The sequence below is a fragment of the Entelurus aequoreus genome, linkage group LG22 (genome assembly GCF_033978785.1).
Source record: "Entelurus aequoreus isolate RoL-2023_Sb linkage group LG22, RoL_Eaeq_v1.1, whole genome shotgun sequence".
Taxonomy (NCBI): Eukaryota; Metazoa; Chordata; class Actinopteri; order Syngnathiformes; family Syngnathidae; genus Entelurus; species Entelurus aequoreus.
The window spans coordinates 32,723,250-32,744,825 of NC_084752.1; the positions used below are offsets into that span (position 1 = coordinate 32,723,250).

At 41.2% G+C, this 21,576-nt stretch overlaps 1 protein-coding gene across 1 annotated transcript in view; it reads left to right on the top strand.

Annotated features, from left to right (window-relative positions):
• Positions 1 to 4,662: 4,662 nt before the first annotated feature.
• The window catches only part of cnga1a (cyclic nucleotide gated channel subunit alpha 1a), a 59,109-nt gene continuing 42,195 nt past the window's right edge, over positions 4,663 to 21,576 (top strand). Inside the window, exons 1-5 of the mRNA XM_062032929.1 lie at positions 4,663 to 4,810; positions 11,412 to 11,529; positions 11,607 to 11,669; positions 11,844 to 11,882; positions 11,968 to 12,072. Coding sequence (XP_061888913.1) covers positions 4,780 to 4,810; positions 11,412 to 11,529; positions 11,607 to 11,669; positions 11,844 to 11,882; positions 11,968 to 12,072 — 356 coding nt within the window. The 5' untranslated portion in view covers positions 4,663 to 4,779. The remainder of the gene's footprint in view (positions 4,811 to 11,411; positions 11,530 to 11,606; positions 11,670 to 11,843; positions 11,883 to 11,967; positions 12,073 to 21,576) is intronic.

Here is a 21,576-nt window from a genome sequence, read left to right on the forward strand (position 1 = left end):
TCATGGAAATCTTCGAGCTGCTCTTTGTCTGATCCCTCACCTAGGACCTGTTTGTCTTGGGAGACCCTACCAGTGGGCATAAAGCCCCCGGACAACATAGCTCCTAGGATCATTGGGACACGCAAACTCCTCTACCACGATAAGGTGGAAGCTCAGAGAGGAGCTATTTTGGTATTTTTAAACTTAATCATGATTTTGGATATTAGGCACCATCCTTGAAGTAGGTTAATTTATTTTATTTTAGCATGCTAACATTTGTCTGCTGGCATTTTAGCAAACTGTGTTCATTTAAACCTAAAAATTATGATTTTTGATACTAGGTGCCATCTTAGAAGTAAGGTAACTCATCCTTTGTCAGCATGCTGACATTATCATACTAACATTTTATGCTAGCATTTTAGGTAATTGTGTATGTTTAAACTATTTTTTGTTTGAGCCTAAAAAAATATATTTTTGATACTCCGCACCATCACGGAAGTATGCTAGCTTCATCTATGTAAACATGCTAACGTTAACATAATAACATTTTATGGTAGCATTTTTGTTAAGTTCCTGCATATAAACCTACAAATTATGGATGGTGGTACTGCCTACTGGTTCCCAGTTGGTTTTATGCTAGCTTTTTAAGATCATTTTGTATGTTTAAACTTAAAAACCATGGATTGTGAATCATCTTAGAAATATGTGTACTTCTCTTAATGTTAGCACGCTAATGTTTTCTGCCAGCATTAGAGATATATATATGTTTCGTTTGAACCTTGAAATAATTGTTTTTGATTCTTGAAATCATCATAGAAGTATGCTAACTTCTTCTATATAAGCATGCTAACGTTAGTATACTAACATTTTATGGTAGCATTTTTGTTATGTTCCTGCATATAAACCGACAAATCATGGATTTTGATACTTGGCGCCATCTTGCAAGTATGCCTACTGCTTCCCAGTTGGTTTTATGCTAGTCTTTTAAGCTCATTTTGTATGTTTAAACTTAAAAACCATGGATTTTGAATCATCTTAGAAATATGTGTACTTCTCTTAATTTTAGCATGCTAATGTTTTCTGCCAGCATTAAGTTAAATTAAATTAAAGATATATTTTTTTTGATTGAGCCTAAAAATAATAGTTTTTGATACTTGGGACCATCACATAAGTATACTAGCTTCATTTATATAAGCATGCTAACGTTAAAATGCTAACATTTTATGCTATAATTTTTTTTAAGTTCCTGCATATAAACCGACAAATCATGGATTGTGATACTTGCCGCCATCTTGCAAGTATGCTTATTGGTTCCCAGTTGGTTTATTGCTAGCTTTTTAGCTTCGATCAAGTGGTTCAGAGCACAGATGGCAGACCCATCAACATTTCCGCAGGAATATTTTAGTTACTAACTACTTCACTTTTTTTTTAATACTAGATACTTGTGTCATATGTGTTTATATTGTATCTGCTGATGGGCAACCACTGATAAAAAAAGGCCCATAACAATATACAGTATGTCAAGTTGACAAACATCGGCTCCGATAACCTCCGGGCCAATAACGGGTCTATCTTTAATCTAAATTGAACATGTTTTCAATGATTCCTTACACAGAAGGCCAACCCTGCCCCAAAATCTGCTGGCCCTCTAAACTCTGAAGAGGGGGAGGAGGCGGAAGAAACAGAAGTAGCAGAAGAGGAGGAGGGAGCTGTGGCAGAAGCGCCCGCAGACACCGCCTCAACAGATCCTGCATCTGCTGTCGACGTGCCAGCCGAGGTCAACGAGGCTGCCGGGGTCGATGCCGCACCAGTAAATGCTGCACCAGTAAATGCCGCACCAGTAGACGCTGCACCAGTAGACGCCCCTGAAGCTGCTGCACCCCCAGCAGCACCTGAGACTGACACTGTGCCAAAGTAATGTTGCTTCTCATTCGTTCGTGATGGATTAGACTTCTACAGCAGCCATGTTAGATAAATGTATCTCTTCCCGAATATGTATCCTCTTTTATTAAAACTATTAAATCAAACCAGAGCCAATAAACGAGAGTCCTACAACTTTTTATCTTCCATTTTGGTCCTGGCAGGCATTTTTCTAAGCTAAGCCAATTTGCTGATCTTTAATAGCATGTGGGCACGGATATAAGGCCAAGTCAACACCAACACAGACAGTTTCAAAAAGTCATATTTGGGGTTGAAACCATCTTCATCCACACAAGTGTAGTTTCAAAAGTGTCTACACACAAACACATACACATTTTGTCCAATCAGAGGCCTGGAAAAAGCAGCCCTAGCTGACCTGGTGGCATTCATTTTTTTCATTTAATTTCATTTATTCTTTTATTTCAGGCAATGACATAAAAAGAAAAAAAAGTACATGGTTGACAACACGTAATAATATAAATTAATATAATGCAAAAGGTAATGTACAGCATGTAAGCATGAAGCACGATGGTCCAGTTTTGCCTGTAAGGGAGTGGGAAGAAGATAACTTTAAACATCTGTTATGTTTATTTTGATATACTTTAGACCACAGGTGTCAAACTCAAGGTCCACATTATTTTATGTGGCCCGTGAAAGACTGGGAATAATATATGTTAATAAAATGCATAATCTTTTCTTACTAAATATATTTGTTTTTCCCTTTTGGGCTTTAAAAATCATGTGCTACATGTAATTGCATATATTTTAAAATTCAATATTATCAAAATTTAAATATAATATTATCATGTATTCCGAAAATGTTAAAATAAAGATAAATACCCATAAAAAAACAATGGTACTGTAAAATATATATATTCAATAATCAGATGCATAGGCAAATGTATATATTGTTCACTCTTAAACACGGCTCTGACGGCAGCCATAACTACGACGTGGCCCTCAAGGAAAACGAGTTTGACACTACCCAGCGGGCAAAAGACATTAAAAGAACGTTGAGAACTTGTTGAATGAAGTCCTGACGTTGAGCAACTCAAACATAACGTTGAAACAACTTGGTTTTTGACGACGTTTAATACATTTTGTGTTTTGACGTTGATTTGGTCATTTTCCAACCAATATTTTACAACACAAATACAACGTTGAAACAGCACGCTTTTTGACGACGTTTAATCAATGTTGGGTTCTGGCGTTGATTTGACCATTGAATTTTGGTCATTTACAGGAAACATTTAAGAAAAAAGAGCAAAAATATCGGTTTGTAATGTGAAAAAGTTGAAATGTTCTGACTAATAATTAAGAATGTACTTAGTCCCATGAAATACAAAGCTGACACAAAGTTATGTCCTTAAATATATATATATATATATATAATATATGTTTTCAGCATTTAAAAAAAATATATATATATATATCAATATGGCCACTGAATTTTCAGTATGCAGCCCTTGGTGAAAAATGTTAGACAACCCTGAACTGAAGTATCAAAAGTGTTGATATTTTGATTTGAAAATCGATATTAGAGCATAAAGATCTGGTATCGGCGGTATCAATATTTCAGTCTCGATCCGCACAGCACTACAGGGTCCACTAATCTATAATGGTAAGGCGAGGGCCACAAAATATGAGGCAGGCCACAAGTTTGAGACCCCTGATTTACAGTTTCCAATGAACCCAACATGCACAGTTTTTGAATGGCAGAACAAGCGAGAGCACCAACGGGGTGAACATGCAAACTCCACACAGAGATGCCAAAATGGAGATTTGAACCCTCAGTCTTTTGACCGTAGGACCAGCACGCTCACCACTCAGCCACCGTCCGGCCAAAATCATTGCTCAACTTTTTCAAACTGTCAGGATTGCTCCTGAAAGCTTGTACTTGTTCATGTTTGTCCTTGTGTTTAGTGTTTTTGTTTTCACTTTCCTCCTTGGTTACACTTGTTGCTAGGAGCGCTGATTGTTGTGTAGGACACTCAGCTGTCATTGATTATTATTAGGAGGGCTTTATATGCCAGCCTGGTCGTTCTGTCGGGGCTGGAGCTTTGGTTTATGTTGGTTTGCAGTTACTTGTTCACGCTTAGCTTTTCCTGCTTCCTATGCACGTCTTTGTTGCACTACTTTTTGGGGTTTTGCGGGCACTCCCTGCTGCACTCTAGTTTTGTATTTTACCTGCATGCCGTCTCCGCATCTTGGGGTCACAACCCTAACAAGAACGTCTTATTTGTTATTTCAAGCCTTTTGTAAAGTCCAGTTTTCTTGTAATAAATTGCTTTTTTTTTTTTTAAATGCCACACCAAATACTGCTATCAAAACTCCAAGGCTCCAAAGTGGGACAAAGTCCCATCTTCAATTGCCTTAACTATGAAGAATTCACTTTTTGTGTCTTATTCATAAAAGTGCATGTATTTAATGGAGAGGACATTAAATGAAGCTCCGCCTCTTCTCGCCAGCAGCATATAATAGGATCAGAGCTGCATATGGCCGAGATTGCTGACTCAGCGTGCTAGCAGATTTAATCCTCTCCTGTTCCATAAACGAGCTGACAAATATGTTTAGCATAAAGAGCAACATGGCCACAGAATGTATTTTTCGAATGTTGAATCCCTGAACAAAAAGGCAACTCGTCCCACAGATGAAGACCGTGGACCCCTAAAGAGGACTGTCTCGCACCCCCTATCCTCTCAGCCGCCACTAATCCATCTAATCCCTATCAGAACATGACACCATCTAATCCCTATCAGAACATGACACCATTCGGTTGTCATCTTCTCAGTATCGATGACATGTTAATACGGTGGCATATATGCTAGGTTCTAAGGACCTGTGATCTTTCTGAAGCTTTGTGCTTCTTGCAGCCAAAAGATGGAGAGGGCCTTGATAGCTGGAAGGGAAGGTAAGTTCGTACTCACGGAATCATTTCAAAAGCAACTTGACGACTTGGGCTTCTTTGAGAGATACATCTGGGGTTTTTTTTCAAGCTGTTTTTACTTTCTAAATGGATTAAACACAATATTGAAGGGGAACGTCTACAAGTCCATTGGAAAGTGGACACAAATGCGTGTGGTTTTGGTTCCTGTGTTGTAAGGATCTTTGATTTTGTTGTAGTTTTCACACATTTGGGGCCAGATGTCTCAACTATGCTAAAACAAAGACGTATCATACTGTGGCAACTAGAGTTGTCCCAATACCAATATTTTTGGTCCCAAAATGTATTTAGATACTTTTCGGTACTTTTTTAAATAGAGGGGACCACAAACAATTGCGTTATTGGCTTTGTTCTAACAAAAAATCTTAATATTAAAATATGCGATACAAAAACACACAACGTGCCCTTTGAAATATGTGGACTTTATAAAAAATGTGTAATAGTACCAAACATAAATCAATAGTGCACCCATTTACTAGGCCTGATGGGTAATATGCAAAACACTCCCCACATTTGACGTTTGACGCATTTTAGTTGCTTGAGGGACATCGACAGAGAATGGATGCTCGCTATTTCTGATGGATTACAAAACTTGAAGGAGGTCGTCAGGGAAGTAAACAAAGTAGGAATGATTCACATACTCTTAATGTTCAATGTTTTACCACTTTTAAAACATTAATTACAACATATTGCAAATGGTTTTATTAGACGATGGTAGAGGTCCAGGGACTATTACTGACCACATGCTAAATGGGGTTAGCACAGAATCATTATATAGGTACTAATTTGGACAGCCTTTCAAACTCATTGTCCAATTAATGAAAAACCAACACAGAACATTGAAATATATGTTTTGGTTTCTGTGTTGTAAGCATCTTTGTGGCAACTAGGGTTGTCCCGATACCAATATTTTGGACGCAAAATTTATTTATATGATAAATGATAAATGGATTATACTTGTATAGCGCTTTTCTACCTTCAAGGTACTCAAAGCGCTTTGACAGTATTTCAACATTCACCCATTCACACACTGATGGCGGGAGCTGCCATGCAAGGCGCTAACCAGCAGCCATCAGAAGCAAGGGTGAAGTGTCTTGCTCAAGGACACAACGGACGTGACTAGGATAGTAGAAGGTGGGGATTGAACCCCAGTAACCAGCAACCCTCCGATTGCTGGCACGGCCACTCTACCAACTTCGCCACGCCGTCCCGTTTAGATACTTTTCTGAATAAAGGGGTCCACAAAAAATTGCGTTCTTGTATGTTGTATGTGTATCTACGGAGCCCCTAAAGGGACATGGGGGAAATTTTGTTTTTAGATAAGTATCTCGTGCGCAGGAGAAACTATCTCGTGCGCAAGAAAAGTTTCTCGTGCTCACGAGATACATATCTCGTGAGCACGAGAATATAAAGTAGAATATAAAGCGATAAGATGTGTCAATATCAAAATATTACATGAAATACATTTTTGGCAGCAACAAAGTGGCCATTTGGGTAGATATTTGCTCTAAAAAGGGTATTTCAACAAGTGAACAGTACAGTAGATACTTGATGTTGATATATTTCATGCTCATAAGGGTATTGTAGTAAAATACGCGTGTGTAAATATGCGATGTGTAAATATCAAAATATTACGTCGAATCACTTTTCGTCTGGCAATATTACATTTAGTGACAATTTTACATAAATGAATACATCCAAACACGTTGTACATATTTGTTATGTGCAGGAAGAAATAACAGTTACAATTGTGTGTGTCTTCCAAACAAGAAAGAGGTTTTATCACATCAACATTGGACTAACAGTCCTTTAAATCTCATCAATACCACAGAAGAGGCAAACTGTCCTTTTGCAGGCACGATAAATTCTTAAATAATGTCAAACACGTAGCGTTACAATAACCAGGAAGATAAAGTGTTTGTCTCACACCTAGTAATCTGCTGTGGACAGACCAAGTCAAAAATGCAGGTTTAGCGAGCGCTGCGCGCCCCCGCGAAGGAAATACATTTTTGGCAGGCATTCACATTTTGCCACAACACACATGGGGGAGAGTCCTAGTTGGAAATACAGCTGAATTAACTCCCGAACTGGCATTTTCACACACACCTCAAACCATCCGCTCGCATCCAATGCTTTCTGGTTCGCAGCAGAAACTATCTGGTGCGCACCAGAAACTATCTGGTGCGCACCATATATGTATCTCTAAAAAAATGTTTTCCCCCCATGTCCCTTTAGGGGCTCCGTATGTATCTTATTGCAATGAAATAACAATTTTGTCATTAAATAAAATGGTGAACATACTTGACAACTTGTCTTTCAGTAGTAAGTAATAATAATAATAATAATGGATTAGATTTATATAACGCTTTACTAAACACTCAAAGCACTTCGCAGAGAAGTGAGAACCCATAATTTATTCACACTTGGTGGTGGTAAGCTACTTTGGTAGCCACAGCTGCCCTGGGGTAGACTGATGGAAGCGTGGCTGCCAGTTTGCGCCTACGGCCCCTCTGACGACCACCTATCATTCATCATTCATTCACCAGTGTGAGTGGCAAGGGTGAAGTGTCCTGCCCAACATCAGCGATTTTTGGATGGTAAGGGGACAGGGAGTGAACCTGCAACCCTCAGGTTTCTGGCACGGTCGCCCGTAAACAAACAAAGGTTCCTAATTTGGCTGCTGACGTATGCAGTAATATATTGTGTCATTTCTCATTGTATTATTTTGTCAACATTATGAGGTACAAAACAGAAAACAACCGACGGAACAAGGTGCCGATAGCACTTGAAGCTAGACTTAGCATGAGCTAGGAGGCAAGCAAACAACTTTCGTAACAGCAGCGTGAAGCAAAACAAAGAAGCCAGGACGAGTGATCAGCAAAGGCAGGCTTAAATAGTGTCTCTTGATTACAAAGAAGTGAGTGTCCCGAACAACAGAGGCAGGTGAAAATCATAAGTAATCATGGTGACTAAACTCAGGAGGTGCACAAACAGGAACTAAAGGAGTCCAAAACAAACACAAAACACAAAACATGATCCGGATCATGACAGATCCCCCCTTAAGAACAGAGGGGCGGCGTGGCGAAGTTGGTAGAGTGGCCGTGCCAGCAATCGGAGGGTTGCTGGTTACTGGGGTTCGATCCCCACCTTCTACCATCCTAGTCACGTCCGTTGTGTCCTTGGGCAAGACACTTCACCCTTGCTCCTGATGGGTGCTGGTAGCGCCTTGCATGGCAGCTCCCGCCATCAGTGTGTGAATGTGTGTGTGAATGGGTGTATGTGGAAATACTGTCAAAGCGCTTTGAGTACCTTGAAGGTAGAAAAGCGCTATACAAGTATAACCCATTTATCATTTATCATTTATAATTTCAGATGTCCAAAAAAAGATTTAAAAAAAAACCAAGCAGGGTCAAAAGTCACGGGAGGTTGGAGGGAGGACTTGGCGGTGGGTCGCCAGGCCAAGTGTCCCCGAATCCACCGGGGACGAGTCAGGTGGCGGCGGTGAATGGAACGCCGCTGCCGCAGGCGAGGCAGGCAACCGGGGAACGGCCACATCCGTAGCCGACAGGGAGGTGGGCAGCGGACGTCGGCGAGGCAGGCGTGGAAGCAGCGGACGTCGTCGATGCAGGCGTGGAAGCTGCGGACGTCGTCAAAGCAGGCGTGGAAGCAGCAGACGATGAGGCAGGCGTGGAAGCAGCAGACGACGAGGCAGACGTGGAAGCAGCAGATGACGAGGCAGGCGTGTAAGCAGCAGACGACGAGGCAGGCGTGGAAGCAGCAGACGACGAGGCAGACGTGGAAGCAGCAGACGACGAGGCAGGCGTGGAAGCAGCGACTGGTGCTAGCCGTGGTGCAGCGACTGGTGCTATCCGTGGTGCAGTGACTGGTGCTTGCCGAGGAGCAGGAACAGGAACAGGTGCTAGCCAAGGAGCAGGAACAGGTGCTAGCCGAGGAGCAGGAGCAGGTGCTAGTCGAGGAGAAGGAACAGGTGCTAGTCGAGGAGAAGGAACAGGTGCTAGCCGAGGAGCAGGAGCAGGAACAGGTGCTAGCCAAGGGGCAGGAGCAGGAACAGGTGCTAGCCGAGGAGCAGGAACTGGTGCTAGCCGAGGAGCAGGAACAGGAACTGGTGCTAGCCTTAGAGCAGGAAGGGTTGCTAGCCTTGGAGCAGGAAAGGTTGCTAGCCTTGGAGCAGGAAGGGTTGATAGCCTTGGAGCAGGAACAGGAACTGGTGCTTGAACCAGTAGTGGAGCCGGTACTGGCGGAGGTGGCCTAGCTGGGGGTTGTGGCTTGGCATGCCGAAGAACTAGTGGTGGTGGCCTGGCCGGAGGTTGCTGCCTGGCTGGGTGCAGCTGAGCCACCCCACTAGCCCAGCTCCTGGCACTAGTCCCCCCCCCCCCCCCACCCCCCCCCTTCCTTTAAGAAGCGGATACCAGACGTGCTCCTTGCGGTCTGGAACAGTCTTTAGGGGTGGGTAGAGGGAGGTCAGGAGGGGGGTAGACTCCTCCCCTTTAAATTGTCCAAAATGTCCTCTATCCCCCACCTGAGGTTGTGTGGGAGGACCAGAGGAAAAAGTCTGTGACGTGGGCGGGGCTTGAAAATCAGAATGTGACTGTGACTGACTAGACCTAAATTTCCAAAAAAATTCTTGATAATGTTCTTTTCTTGAAATTAAGTCTTTAGGAGGTGGCTGACAGAGGGAGACAGAAGGTAAAAAAATAAAATTCTGGTTCGTGACTTTCTTTGATGACGCCGGCAGAGTGATGTTGTCGCCGCGCGCCGGTTCAGTGACGTCATCGGAGCTAGAGTGCATTCTTTTGACCGCCCATGTAGTGAACTGTTTGGCAAAGTGATGAATCGGATTATCAAACTTTGGCGGCGAGGAGGACTGGGCTGCTTGTGGCCGGAGGAGGAGTTTGGGGGAACGACGCCTCCTTGCGGCGAGGCGAAGCCTTTCTGGCTGGCTTCCGTCTTCGCCGGCGCGTCTCCATCTCCTCGTTGTCAGCTGCGGGAAAACTGAATGCTGGCTTCTTTCTGTCACGGTTTGGTTGCGGCTTACTGCGCGGTTCGTTTTCCCGGGATGCAAACGGACGACTCCGGACAGGACTTGCAGATAGGAACATGATTTAATCTTGACAAAAGAATCAAAGAGGTACAAAACAGAAAACAACTGACGGAACAAGGTGACAATAGCACTTGAAGCTAAACTTAGCATGAGCTAGGAGGCAAGCAAACAACTTTTATAACAGCAGCGTGAAGCAAAACAAAGAAGCCAGGACGAGTGATCTGCAAAGGCAGGCTTAAATAGTGTCTCTTGATTACAAACAGGTGAGTGTCCCGAACAACAGAGGCAGGTGAAAATCATAAATAACCATGGTGACTAAACTCAGGAGGTGCACAAACAGGAACCAGAGAAGTCCAAAACAAACAGAAAACACAAAACATGATCCGGACCACGGATCATGACAACTGTTAATAATCATTAATTTTCTGTTTTAACATGTTCTATCTACACTTCTGTTACAACGTAATAATCACTTATTCTTCTGTTGTTTGATACTTTACATAAGTTTTGGATGATACAACAAATTTGGGTATCAATTTGATACCAAGTAGCTACAGGATCATACATTGGTCATAATTAAAGTCCTCATGTGTCCATGGACGCATTTTCGGAGTTTATGAACATAATCAAAATGTAAAAAAGGGAAGGCGATTTTGTGATAATAAAGGCAATTTTGTGATAAGAAAGCTCAATGTAATCATTGTAGCATCGACTAGATACGGCTCTTGTACTCGACATTGTTACAATCCATATCAGTGTAGACCAATCTAACTAACTTATTTGTGACTTGACACACAAATAAGATGACCCTTCTTTTTTAAATACATTTTTTTTTAAGACAAAATTATTCTTTTGAATTTAAATATCAGTGAGTTTACAGTGGGGTGCAGAATGTAAGAAAATAAAACAATCACACTTTTTTAGCTGATATATTTGGAATATATAGCTAACTTTTTTAACATCTAAGGTAGAAACGCAATGGTGAAACTAAATGATAAATTGAAAATTAAGTCTGAATCTAAATATTAAATATAAATATAAATGTTAAACATCGATATTAAATACAAACCTATAAGTCAAATATAAATATTAAATAAATATCTTAAATGTATATCTAAAGTTAAATATAAATGCTGAATATAGATACAAATGTATAGGTTAAATCTAAATCTAAATATTAAATGTTAAATATATGTCGAATATAAATATATAAATATTAAAAATGTTGAATTAATTTCTAATATTAAATAAAAATCTAAATACAGTATCACGTCTAAATATACATTTTAAATGTTCAATCTAAATGTTAAAATGTGAAGAAAATGAGCTAAATATATCAGAAAAGTGTGATTGATTTTTTTACATCCCCCTACCCCTGCAGTTAACTGCTAGATTGAAATAAAAAAAAACATACAACATGTATTTGCTGCTTAACAGTCAAATTAGCATCATGGCACCTACTCTCTTGTTTGCTCACAACCTTCAAGCGAGGCTCCCTCTCTACAGGTCCCTGGAGTGTGCGAGTGACAGGAAGAAAAGCTCTGACTCTCTTAGGAGAAAGTTGTTTTGTACTGCGTCCTCCACATCCTGCCACTGCGGGTGCAAAACACAGCGCAGTCGACATGTGAGCAGACCTTTCAGTCGATTTTGCACGATATAAAAGCGGTGGTTTTTATTTTAATGGTCCACTTTGCCACGCAGGACGGCGTCTCAGACCCTCCCACATCACCTGCTGAACGTGAACAACAGTAATAACAATGAAGAGTAAGTACAGTGAGAAATCGCTGATGCTTGTTCACTTTCATGTTGCTTTAAGGGCGTGAGGAAAGAAACAAGCTCTTATTATTAGGGTCCGCCCTGTACCCAGTACAAAGGACTCTCACAGGGAGTCCTTTGTACTGGTTACAAAGGAACCTATTGTTATTATTCCTTTCACAGGAAGAAAGAAAAAGGAGCAAATGAAAATGAAGTGGAAAAGTAAGTAACTCCTGAATGGACCGTGGATGAAAAATTAACCGCAAAAATTATGATTTGAATTATTGTCCCCTTTTATTCTGTACAGGCCCAAAGAAATATTTGTCATTAACCCAGCTGGAAATCTCTACTACAACTGGCTGTTCGTCATCACACTGCCCGTCATGTACAACTGGACCATGATCATTGCCAGGTGACATACACTGTATGCCTACTCTGCATTTACTGCATGAGAAAAACCTTCCATTTCAGTCACCATCACAATAATTGGTGTCCAATGTTGGTGTCGCCCCGTGTCAGTGGCATGTCTAGAATTGGTTAGGCCCCCCAGGTGCCACCCCACTCAAAGGGGGAACGATTTGAAACAGTGTTTTTGAAACTGTGGTACGCGGATCACTCTGGCTCCATATAGTGGTATGCCAAATATATGCTTAATTCAAGGGTCCCCAAAGTCCAGCCTGCAGATTGTCCCAGGTTCACATTTTAAAAAATAATAACAAATATTGCAAACAATTTCATTGGTAAGGTCCATAGTGATTATTGTTGACCATGTGCATGACAAAAATGTATTTAGCACAGACTCATTATTTAGGTACTAATTTAGACAACCTTTCAAACTCATGGTCCAATCAAACAAAAACCAACACAGAACATTAAAATATGTGATACAAAAACACACATTTGAAGTACGTGGACATCGTAAAAAATTGTGTAATAGTACCATCCATAAATGCACCCATTTAACCCATTCACTGGGCCTGATGGGTAATATGCAAAACACTCCCCACATTTGACACATTTTAGTTGCTTGAGGGACATTGATAGAAAATGGATGCTGGCTATTTCTGATGGATTACAAAACTCAAAAGAGGTCATCTGGGAAGTAAAAAAGGTTGGAATTATTTACATGCTCTTAAAATTCAATGTTTTATCACTTTTAGAGCATTGATTAAGAAATATTGCAATTGATTTTATTAGCTGACAGTACAGGTCCTTAGGGATGATGCTCGAAACCGGTTTTCCCGGTTGTTGGATAAGAAAAGAACCGAGTCCTCGGACTCGAATCCCTTTTTGAGAACCGGTACCCGTTATCGAGACCACTATAGTAAAGAAAAACAGTTGGTTCTTTATTCGAATCCCTGAGAACTAATCCCTTCCCACAGGAAATGCCCTGTGAGACGCAATGTTATGCCCATTTGATTTTAGACTCTTACTGACACCTGGTGGCTATATGAAAATACTACGCGTCATTAGTTTGGGCACTTCCGGGTTGGGGAATCAGTTCAATTCATGAGACAATTGAGAAGTAAACAAGTTGTGTTAGCTCCTACAAGCCTTGGAAAAGATAAGTCTGTAAGTAAACTGTTTAACTTGTTTATATAACTCAATATTAAGGTGGAAAGTGTTTCAATTTGATAGTAAGATGTCTATTGAAAAACGATTTTTGTGCACTGTTTCAATGGATGTTTTGAGGACTTAAAATGGCTGTCAGTCGTGTATTTCCACCATCGAAATAGTTTCAACACTCGGAAGTATTTGTTTGATGATAGTACTGTATATTTGTGTGAAGCTAATATTTACATATTGTGTATTACATTTCAGTATGTTAATTGAATCACATAGCTTATACATTTGTCATTGTGTGTATTTCAGTTTAAAAAAAAAACAGTCCAGTGCAAGACAAAAGTAAAGATAGGAAAAGACAAAGCAAGATCAACAACAATAAAGAGCCTAAATGGATTAATCTGCTTTGAAACTTTATTAGACGTCTTGGATTGTTTGTTAGCTGTCTGCCAAGCTGTATAACCTCAACACGTATAGTGAGGACAGAACAGGCAATATGCAATTATTGCCAGGCTTCGCTCTCATGTAAGGGAAGAAGAATTGTTGATTCATGACTGTGGTGTTCTTAGTGTCATAGTGTGTGTAGTTAGCAGCAGAAGTACACTTTTTGGAGAGCTGTATTATTTTCAGTTTTGTGCCCAAGGGACTGATGTTATTTAACACTATATTATTATTTATATACCTATAGTGATCACAGAGACAGGTTGTTTTTGTGTTACTGTATATATTTGTTTTTCTGAAAAATCTCACTTAATAAACTTTGGGCAACAACAGTCAATATTTGTATTTTTAATTTTTTTAGGAGGGTAACAGTCAATATTTTTTTATTTATTTTATTTTATTTTTTTCTTATAAAATAAAAGTGAGCTTTTGTTAAACCAAATATTGTGTTTTTTTCCATATACAACAACCTATCTGGAATCGATAATAGAATGGAATATAATAGCATAGAAAGTACTTTATTGATCCCTGGGGGAAATTCAGCACCACGTTCACTCACAATAGACAAGAATAATAATAAATAATATAATGTATATAACATATTACATATATAATATATAAATAATATAACTATATTCTACATATACTCTACATTTAAGTGCAGTCAAGGAACATATGCATTATACAGTCTGATGGCTGTCGGTATGAAGGACCTCCTGTGTCGTTCCGTGTTGCATTTTGGGAATCTGAGCCTTCCACTGAACGTGCTCATTCTCTCTGAAAGGTCCGAGTGTAGTTAGTGGGAGGTGTTGTCCATAATGGCTCTGAGTTTTGCTAGACTTCTCCTCTCTGACACCACCGCCAGAGAGTCTAGCTCCACTCCCACCACGTTACTGGCATTCTCTACCAACTTGTCCAGTCTGTTTGCGTCCCTTGCTCTCAGCCCGCTGCCCCGGGAGGCCACGGCGTACAAGAAGGCGCCCTCCACCACAGACTCGTAGAACATCTTCAACATCTTTGTACAGACGTTGAAGGATCCTAGCCTCCTGAGGAAGTAGAGGCAGCTCTGTCCCTTCTTGTAGAGTGCCTCAGCGTGTTTTGACCCATTTAGCTTGTTGTCGATGTGTACACCGATGTGTACACCGAGGTATTTATAATCCTCAACCATGTCCACATCGACCCCCCCTGATGGAAACTACTTCCCAGGTCCACAACCAGCTCCTTGGTCTTCATCACATTAAGCTGGAGGTGGTTCTTTCCACACCATGTGACAAAGTCCTCCACCAGTGGCCTGTATTCCTCATCATCACCATCCTCAATACACCCTACTATCGCAGAGTCATCAGAAAACTTCTGAAGGTGGCAGGACTCTGAGTGATAATGGAAATCGGTGGTGTAGATGGTGAAGAGGAAGGGGGAGAGGACTGTGCCCTGCGGGGCCCCGGTGTTGCTGACAAGCCTGTCAGACACACAGTCCTGCAGTCGCACGTACTGTGGTCTGTCAGTCAGGTAATCAACAACCCAGGACACCAAGGGGGCTTCCACCTGCATCATCTCCAACTTCACATCCAGGCCGTATGGTATTAAAGGCACTGGAGAAGTCAAAAAACATGACCCTCACACTGCTCGCAGGTGGGTGTGGGCTCGGTTAAGCAGGTAGATGACTGCGTCCTCCACTCCCAGTCGAGGCTGGTAGGTGAATTGGAGTGGGTCCAGGTGGGGCTTGACTGTAGGGCGGAGTTGTTCCAGGACCAACCTCTCCATGGTCTTCATGATATGGGAGGTTAGAGCCACCGGCCTGTAGTCCTTCGACGTGCTGGGTTGCGAGCACTTGGGGATGGGGACCACCATGAGGTTTTCCACAGTGTGGGGACTTTCTGCAGCCTAAGGCTCATGTTGAAGATGTGCTGTAGCACACCACACAACTGTGGGGCACAGGCTTTGAGCACCCTGGGGCTCACACCGTCAGGACCCGCGGCCTTGCCTGTTTGTAGCTTATTTAGCTGTGCATTCACCTGTTCTGCAGACAGACACACTGGGGGGGTCTCAGGTTGTTTGGGGGAGAGGGGGGTCATCAAGCTGAGGGTGAGGTGTTAAGTGGGGGGAGGTAGTCATTGGAGTTAGGGGGCTGTGAGGAAGGGACGGGGGGATGGATTGGTTCGCTGAAGTTGTTAGGGGGCCGGTTGGCATGTCTCGGGGGGGCAGGAGCTTGTCGGAGCCACTGTGTCAAACCTGTTAAAGAACTGGTTTAGTTCATTGGCCCTCTCTTTGTCTCCGTCCACCTCCCTAGCCCCCGATGGTTTGAGGCCGGTGATGGTCTGCATACCTCTCCAAACCGCCTTCATGTTGTTGTCCTTCAGCTTCCCTTCCAGCTTCCTCCCGTAGTTCTCATTAGCCTCCCTGAGTTTGGTCTTCAGCAGCCCCTGAACTCTTTTCACCTCCTCCCTGTTACCAGCATTGAATGCCCTCTTCTTCTCATTCAGTAGGGTATTAAGAGAATCAATAAGGAATCGGTTCGATAAGAGGATTCGATAATGGGCTCAAACTCAATAATTTCTCATCAAACATCATCCCTACAGGTCCTTAGCAATTATTACTGACCATGTACATTACACCAATGTAGTTAGTACAGAATCATGATATAGGTACTAATTTAGACAACCTTTCAAACTCATCGTCCAATTAAACAAAAAACAACACAGAACATTAAAACATGTGATACAAAAACACACAATGTGCCCTTTGAATCATGTGGACATTATAAAAAATAAACATGAATAAAAAATGCACCCATTTAACCCATTACCGATGATGAGCAGCCAGGTTCCACATGTCCGTGGTTACTAAACGTAAGTCATTTTATATACAATAGTTTTTTTTTTTTACACAAGCATGTTTAAAGTGTTTGCCTGCCAACACAAGAACAGGCGCAGTCATCTGTTTTGAATGTTATCGCCGTTCCACCATCTTTTAGTCATTCCACCGGTTACAATTGTACTTTATTAAAAAGGAAATTTTACATACTTTAATAGTATTTGCGCCAACTGTTGCGAGTTGTCGGATGTGCTGTAATAGCGCAATACTTTGCAATATTGTTGAATGTCAGCAATTGTCTTACAAGAAGATTCTCTCCATACTTGGTTATGGTAACCCTGGTAAACCTCAGCTGCTCCTGACTGTTTTTATGGGTTACACCCATGCAGAACTAGGTGCCACTCCTGTGCCACCCCTGAAAAAAAATGCCTGGACTCACCACGTCCCTGTCTGACAATAATAATAAGCCATTTCACCAAATCGGTGTGATTTGCTTATTGTAGACTTATGTTGCTGTCCTTATTCAACTCTAAATCTAGTAAGACATATTGAACTGCTCAAAATGTCGGGCAACTTTCATTGGTTTTTGTATACAGTTCCCTAAACCTGGGATGACTTATGTGAGTAACAGCAGTGAGTTTTTAAAAATAGAATTAGCACATACATAGAATGGGTGCTAAACTATTTTTTATTGAGGGCCACATTGCAGTTATGGATGCCCTCAGAGGGCCGCTTGTAAAAGTGAATGAATACAAATGAAAAGGACAAAATAGCCTCGTTTAGGGGTGGGTAATGAACTGAGTACTTTTTTTTGGCACCGACTGAATCTCACTGGTCCTACCCAGGCCTGGCCCTAACCAATCTGGCGCCCTAGGCAAGATTTTAGGTGGCGCCCCCCCGCCCCACCCCCCCCACCCCCCCACCCCACACACACACACACCGGCAGTTAAGTGTATATACTCACAAAAACCGAATAGCTTTGTCTTTGACCTTTTTTACTTAAAGAAAGCAAATTAACATATTATATGAGAATGTTATGTTATGATTATCTTTAACCGAATCACACCAGTGCTCAAATTAATGATGTAACAAATAATATTTCTATTAAGTAGGCTTTACTTTGCATTTTAATTAACGTGGGATTATTTTTTGTATTTAGAAATAATAGTACCAACTTTTATTTTTTTATTTTTTTTTCTCCAACATTTGTGGCACTGCCGTGGCGCCCCCTGATGGACGGCGCCCTTAGCATTTGCCTATACGGCCTATGCCACGGGCCGGACCTGGTCCTACCGATTCACATAAATCCATGCGATATTCGATAAGTCAATTAACCGAACGATAAACGAAAATCAAGTGTGTAATTTTTCCAGCGTCAATAACCTCCTGGTACATGCGTCATTCATGAAGTGTCTTTGTCTCTGTGCAAGTGAGCCCGTGGCTAACACAGTAGCGAAAATGGAGAACAAAACGATCACAACACCTAATACCGCCACACAAGTCAATATTGAAGTGCAACTTTGTTTGTCAATACTTTATTTAGCATTACTATTTATTGTTGACCTCATCTTTAACCAGTGTTGGGACTAACGCGTTACAATGTAACGTATTACTGTAACGCATTACAGTAATGCCGTTATTTTCGGCAGTAACTAGTAGTCTAACGCGTTATTTTTTATATTCAGTAACTGAGTTGCCGTTACTACATGATACGTTACTGCGTTATTTTATGTTTTTTTTTTTAATGTAGTATCGGATAGAAAGTAAGAAGATCTGAGTGTTTTATTGGAGAGCTGCAGTGTCGTCTGGGGTGGGGGCGGGTGGGGGGTGGGGGGATGTCTGTGTTTACTAACAAGACATCATGGCTGAGCCGAAGTCGGGTTTCTTAACATGGAGATATTCTCACTACTGTTCTTTTGTCGAGCACAAAGACAATAACATTTTAGTTAAATGTAAGTTGTGTCTTGGTTCAAAGATCCTATCTACTGCCTAAAACAGCAATTAAAATCTGCTGAAACACCTACAAAAGCAACATGCTTGGACGAAGCTAGTAAAGAGAGACACACTTCACCTCCACCTCCACCTCCACCACCACCTAAGCAACAGCAGCTGGATTTTAACGGAAGGACTGCTAGCCAGGCCAAAGTTGATAGACCCATTGCAGCGGGTGTGCTAGAAGACATGCAGGATATTTCTACAGTGGAGTCCCCGCTTTCAGGCAGCTAATAAGCATGATACCGGGCGTCAAATGGCATGGAAAACATTTTCCAAGCACCTGGACAGTGAGTACATAAACATGGAAAGCGAGCTAAAGAAAACACTCCAAACTCTGCCTCTGCTCATCATTCAGCACTGAAGGTACACACTCTGTCAATTATCTAATATACTTTTTCATTCTAGACTTCTAGAGTGTTTGATTATCACATCACTCTAAATGTATAGACCAGTGGTTCTTAACCTGGGTTCGATCGAACTCTAAGGCTTCGGTGAGTCGGCCTCAGGAGTTCGGCGGAGCCTCTGCCGCGGAGGTCAAGACACACCCAACTCATCGTGAAAATAAAAAATTCTCCCTATCGGGATATTATGGATATCCCCAAACAATGTTCCCTCTAATTTCCATCTGATTTGCAGGTGTGTAACTTGTTGTGAGTTCATGCACTGTATTGGTTTTGTTCTTTGAACAAGGTGATGCTCATGCACGGTTCATTTTGTGCACCAGTAAAAAAACATGTAACTTTGTCTTGAATTTGAATAAATATATAAAAAAAAAATTCACTAAAGAAGGGTTCGGTGAATGCGCATATGAAACTGGTGGGGTTCGGTACCTCCAACAAGGTTAAGAACCACTGGTATAGACTATAAAGTTCACAAATATAAAGAGGGATCCTAGTGGGCCAGGCCAATTTTTCCTTATCTCTAAACTAAAACTGGGGAAATGTGTAGAGTGTTCTGGGCTTCAGTACAGTGTTGATCTCCTGAAGACATGATTTTATTTCACAATTCCTTGAGAGAAAAAAAGGCCTGGTTAGGCTTTGTGTATGTCATGTGTGCCTTCCTTGGGTGAAGCCAGGTTTACAGCTATGCTGTGACATGATGTTATACTTATGTATGTTATGTTGCAGCTATTTAAAATAGTTTTGTCAATTTGTTCTGGCCTGAAATAAATTGGCCATTTGAAACATATCTTTGTCTTTGTGTGTTGTATGTAGACCACATTGCTTAGCAGTTCAGTGATACAAATGCATGTCAAGTTGATCAACATATTCTATTATTCTCCAGTGCAATAACAGTACAGAAATTAAGGCTAAAAGGGAGCCTTAAAAAAAACAAATATATATATATATATATATATATATATATATATATATATATATATATATATATATATATATATATATATATATATATATATATATATATATATATATATATATAATATATATATATATATATATATCACAATACGAAGGTCCTGAGAAGTCCTGAGTTCATCTGAACAGCTTTATCATCTGCTGGGCCAGGGGTCGGCAACCCGCGGCTCCGGAGTCGCATGCGGCTCTTTGACCACTCTGATGCGGCTCAGCTGCATACTTGCCGACCCACACATCAACCACCCCCCCTCCGTGCGTCTGTTGAGATGGGCGGGGTTTGGTGGTAGAGTTAGGGCTGCATGGGATTCTGGGTATTTCTTTTGTTGTGTTTATGTTGTGTTACAGTGCGGATGTTCTCCAGAAATGTGTTTGTCATTCTTTTTTGGTGTGGGTTCACAGTGTGGCGCATATTTGTAACGTAACAGTGTTAAAGTTGTTTTATACTTCACCGTCAGTGTAAGCTGTGTGGCTGTTGACCAAGTATGCCTTGCTGTCACTTATGTGTGCAAGCAGAATCTGCACTCAACATGTGACCGAGCAGGTATGCTGTTTGAGTAGGCAGTAGAGGGCGCTAAAAGCAGTGCCATCACACCCTGAAATTCGGGAGTCTCCCTGTAAAATTGGGAGGGTTGGCAAGTATGACGCTATCAAGTGCCATTCATTTGAAACTCGCGAGCCGCACTAACATTACATTTTTCATATTAAGGTGCGGGCCGGGGCGTGTGTCTGAGACCCCTGGTTAAAACATAGCAAAGCTTTGTATGCAGTATTATTTCATTTAAAATTTTCAAAAGAGTTTTGTGGCTCCCATTGTTATCTTTAATTTGTGAAACTTGTCAAAATGGCTCTTTGAGTGGTAAAGGTTGCCGACCCTTGTGCTGGGCTAATCGCTGTGGTAATCAGACGGTTAAACAGAGAACAGACAGGGATACAACAACATCCACACAACGTCAGTATTGCTGAACACGGCCATAGCTACCAGATACCAAAGACTTGTATTTGCCAAACACGTCCAACCACCCCTCCCACATAGATGTATCTATGCGTGAATGCTCTTTCAGTTTACCGTTAAGGGTGTGCAGGCCTTCCAGTGCTTTGGTCAGACTACTTTCTGCATCAGTGCAGTTTGGTACGAACATGCAACACTGTTCACCAAATATTGCGCACACGCCCCCTTTTGCGTCATACGGTTTTGAAAAGCCATAAGGAAGGTGGCGGTGGCGAATTGATTAGCGACAGTTTCAAGTCTTGGCCTGTGTAATTTTCCAATCTCTGTACATTGTAGTGGACGTAGTTTATTCTGTCAACATTCTTGTTAATCGTACACCACCAGTAGACGTATGATTCAAATCCAGCTGCAACTTGATTTACCAATTTATAGTCATCAGATATACTTCTTTGGACACCCATCAATATAAGTTGTATCTACAACACTTTGCCAGTTTACATCATGTCTAGTTATTTTCCAATGTTCAGATATCAAACTTTTCAGGCGTGTTAACAATTCTTGTATAAATATTGATACATTTACTATGTGCATGCAGTTATCTGATGATACGTTTCCTAACTGTTGTACAGAGCCTTGCATGTTAATGCAGGTATAGTTAGCTTTTTGACATATTTATCAAATATTGGTTTCTGCTTTGTCTCTTTAGCTACAAGGTAAATTTTGTTTTGCTCATTACTTCAATTCAAATTTTTTTTTTACTCATCTTGAGTAATTGTCT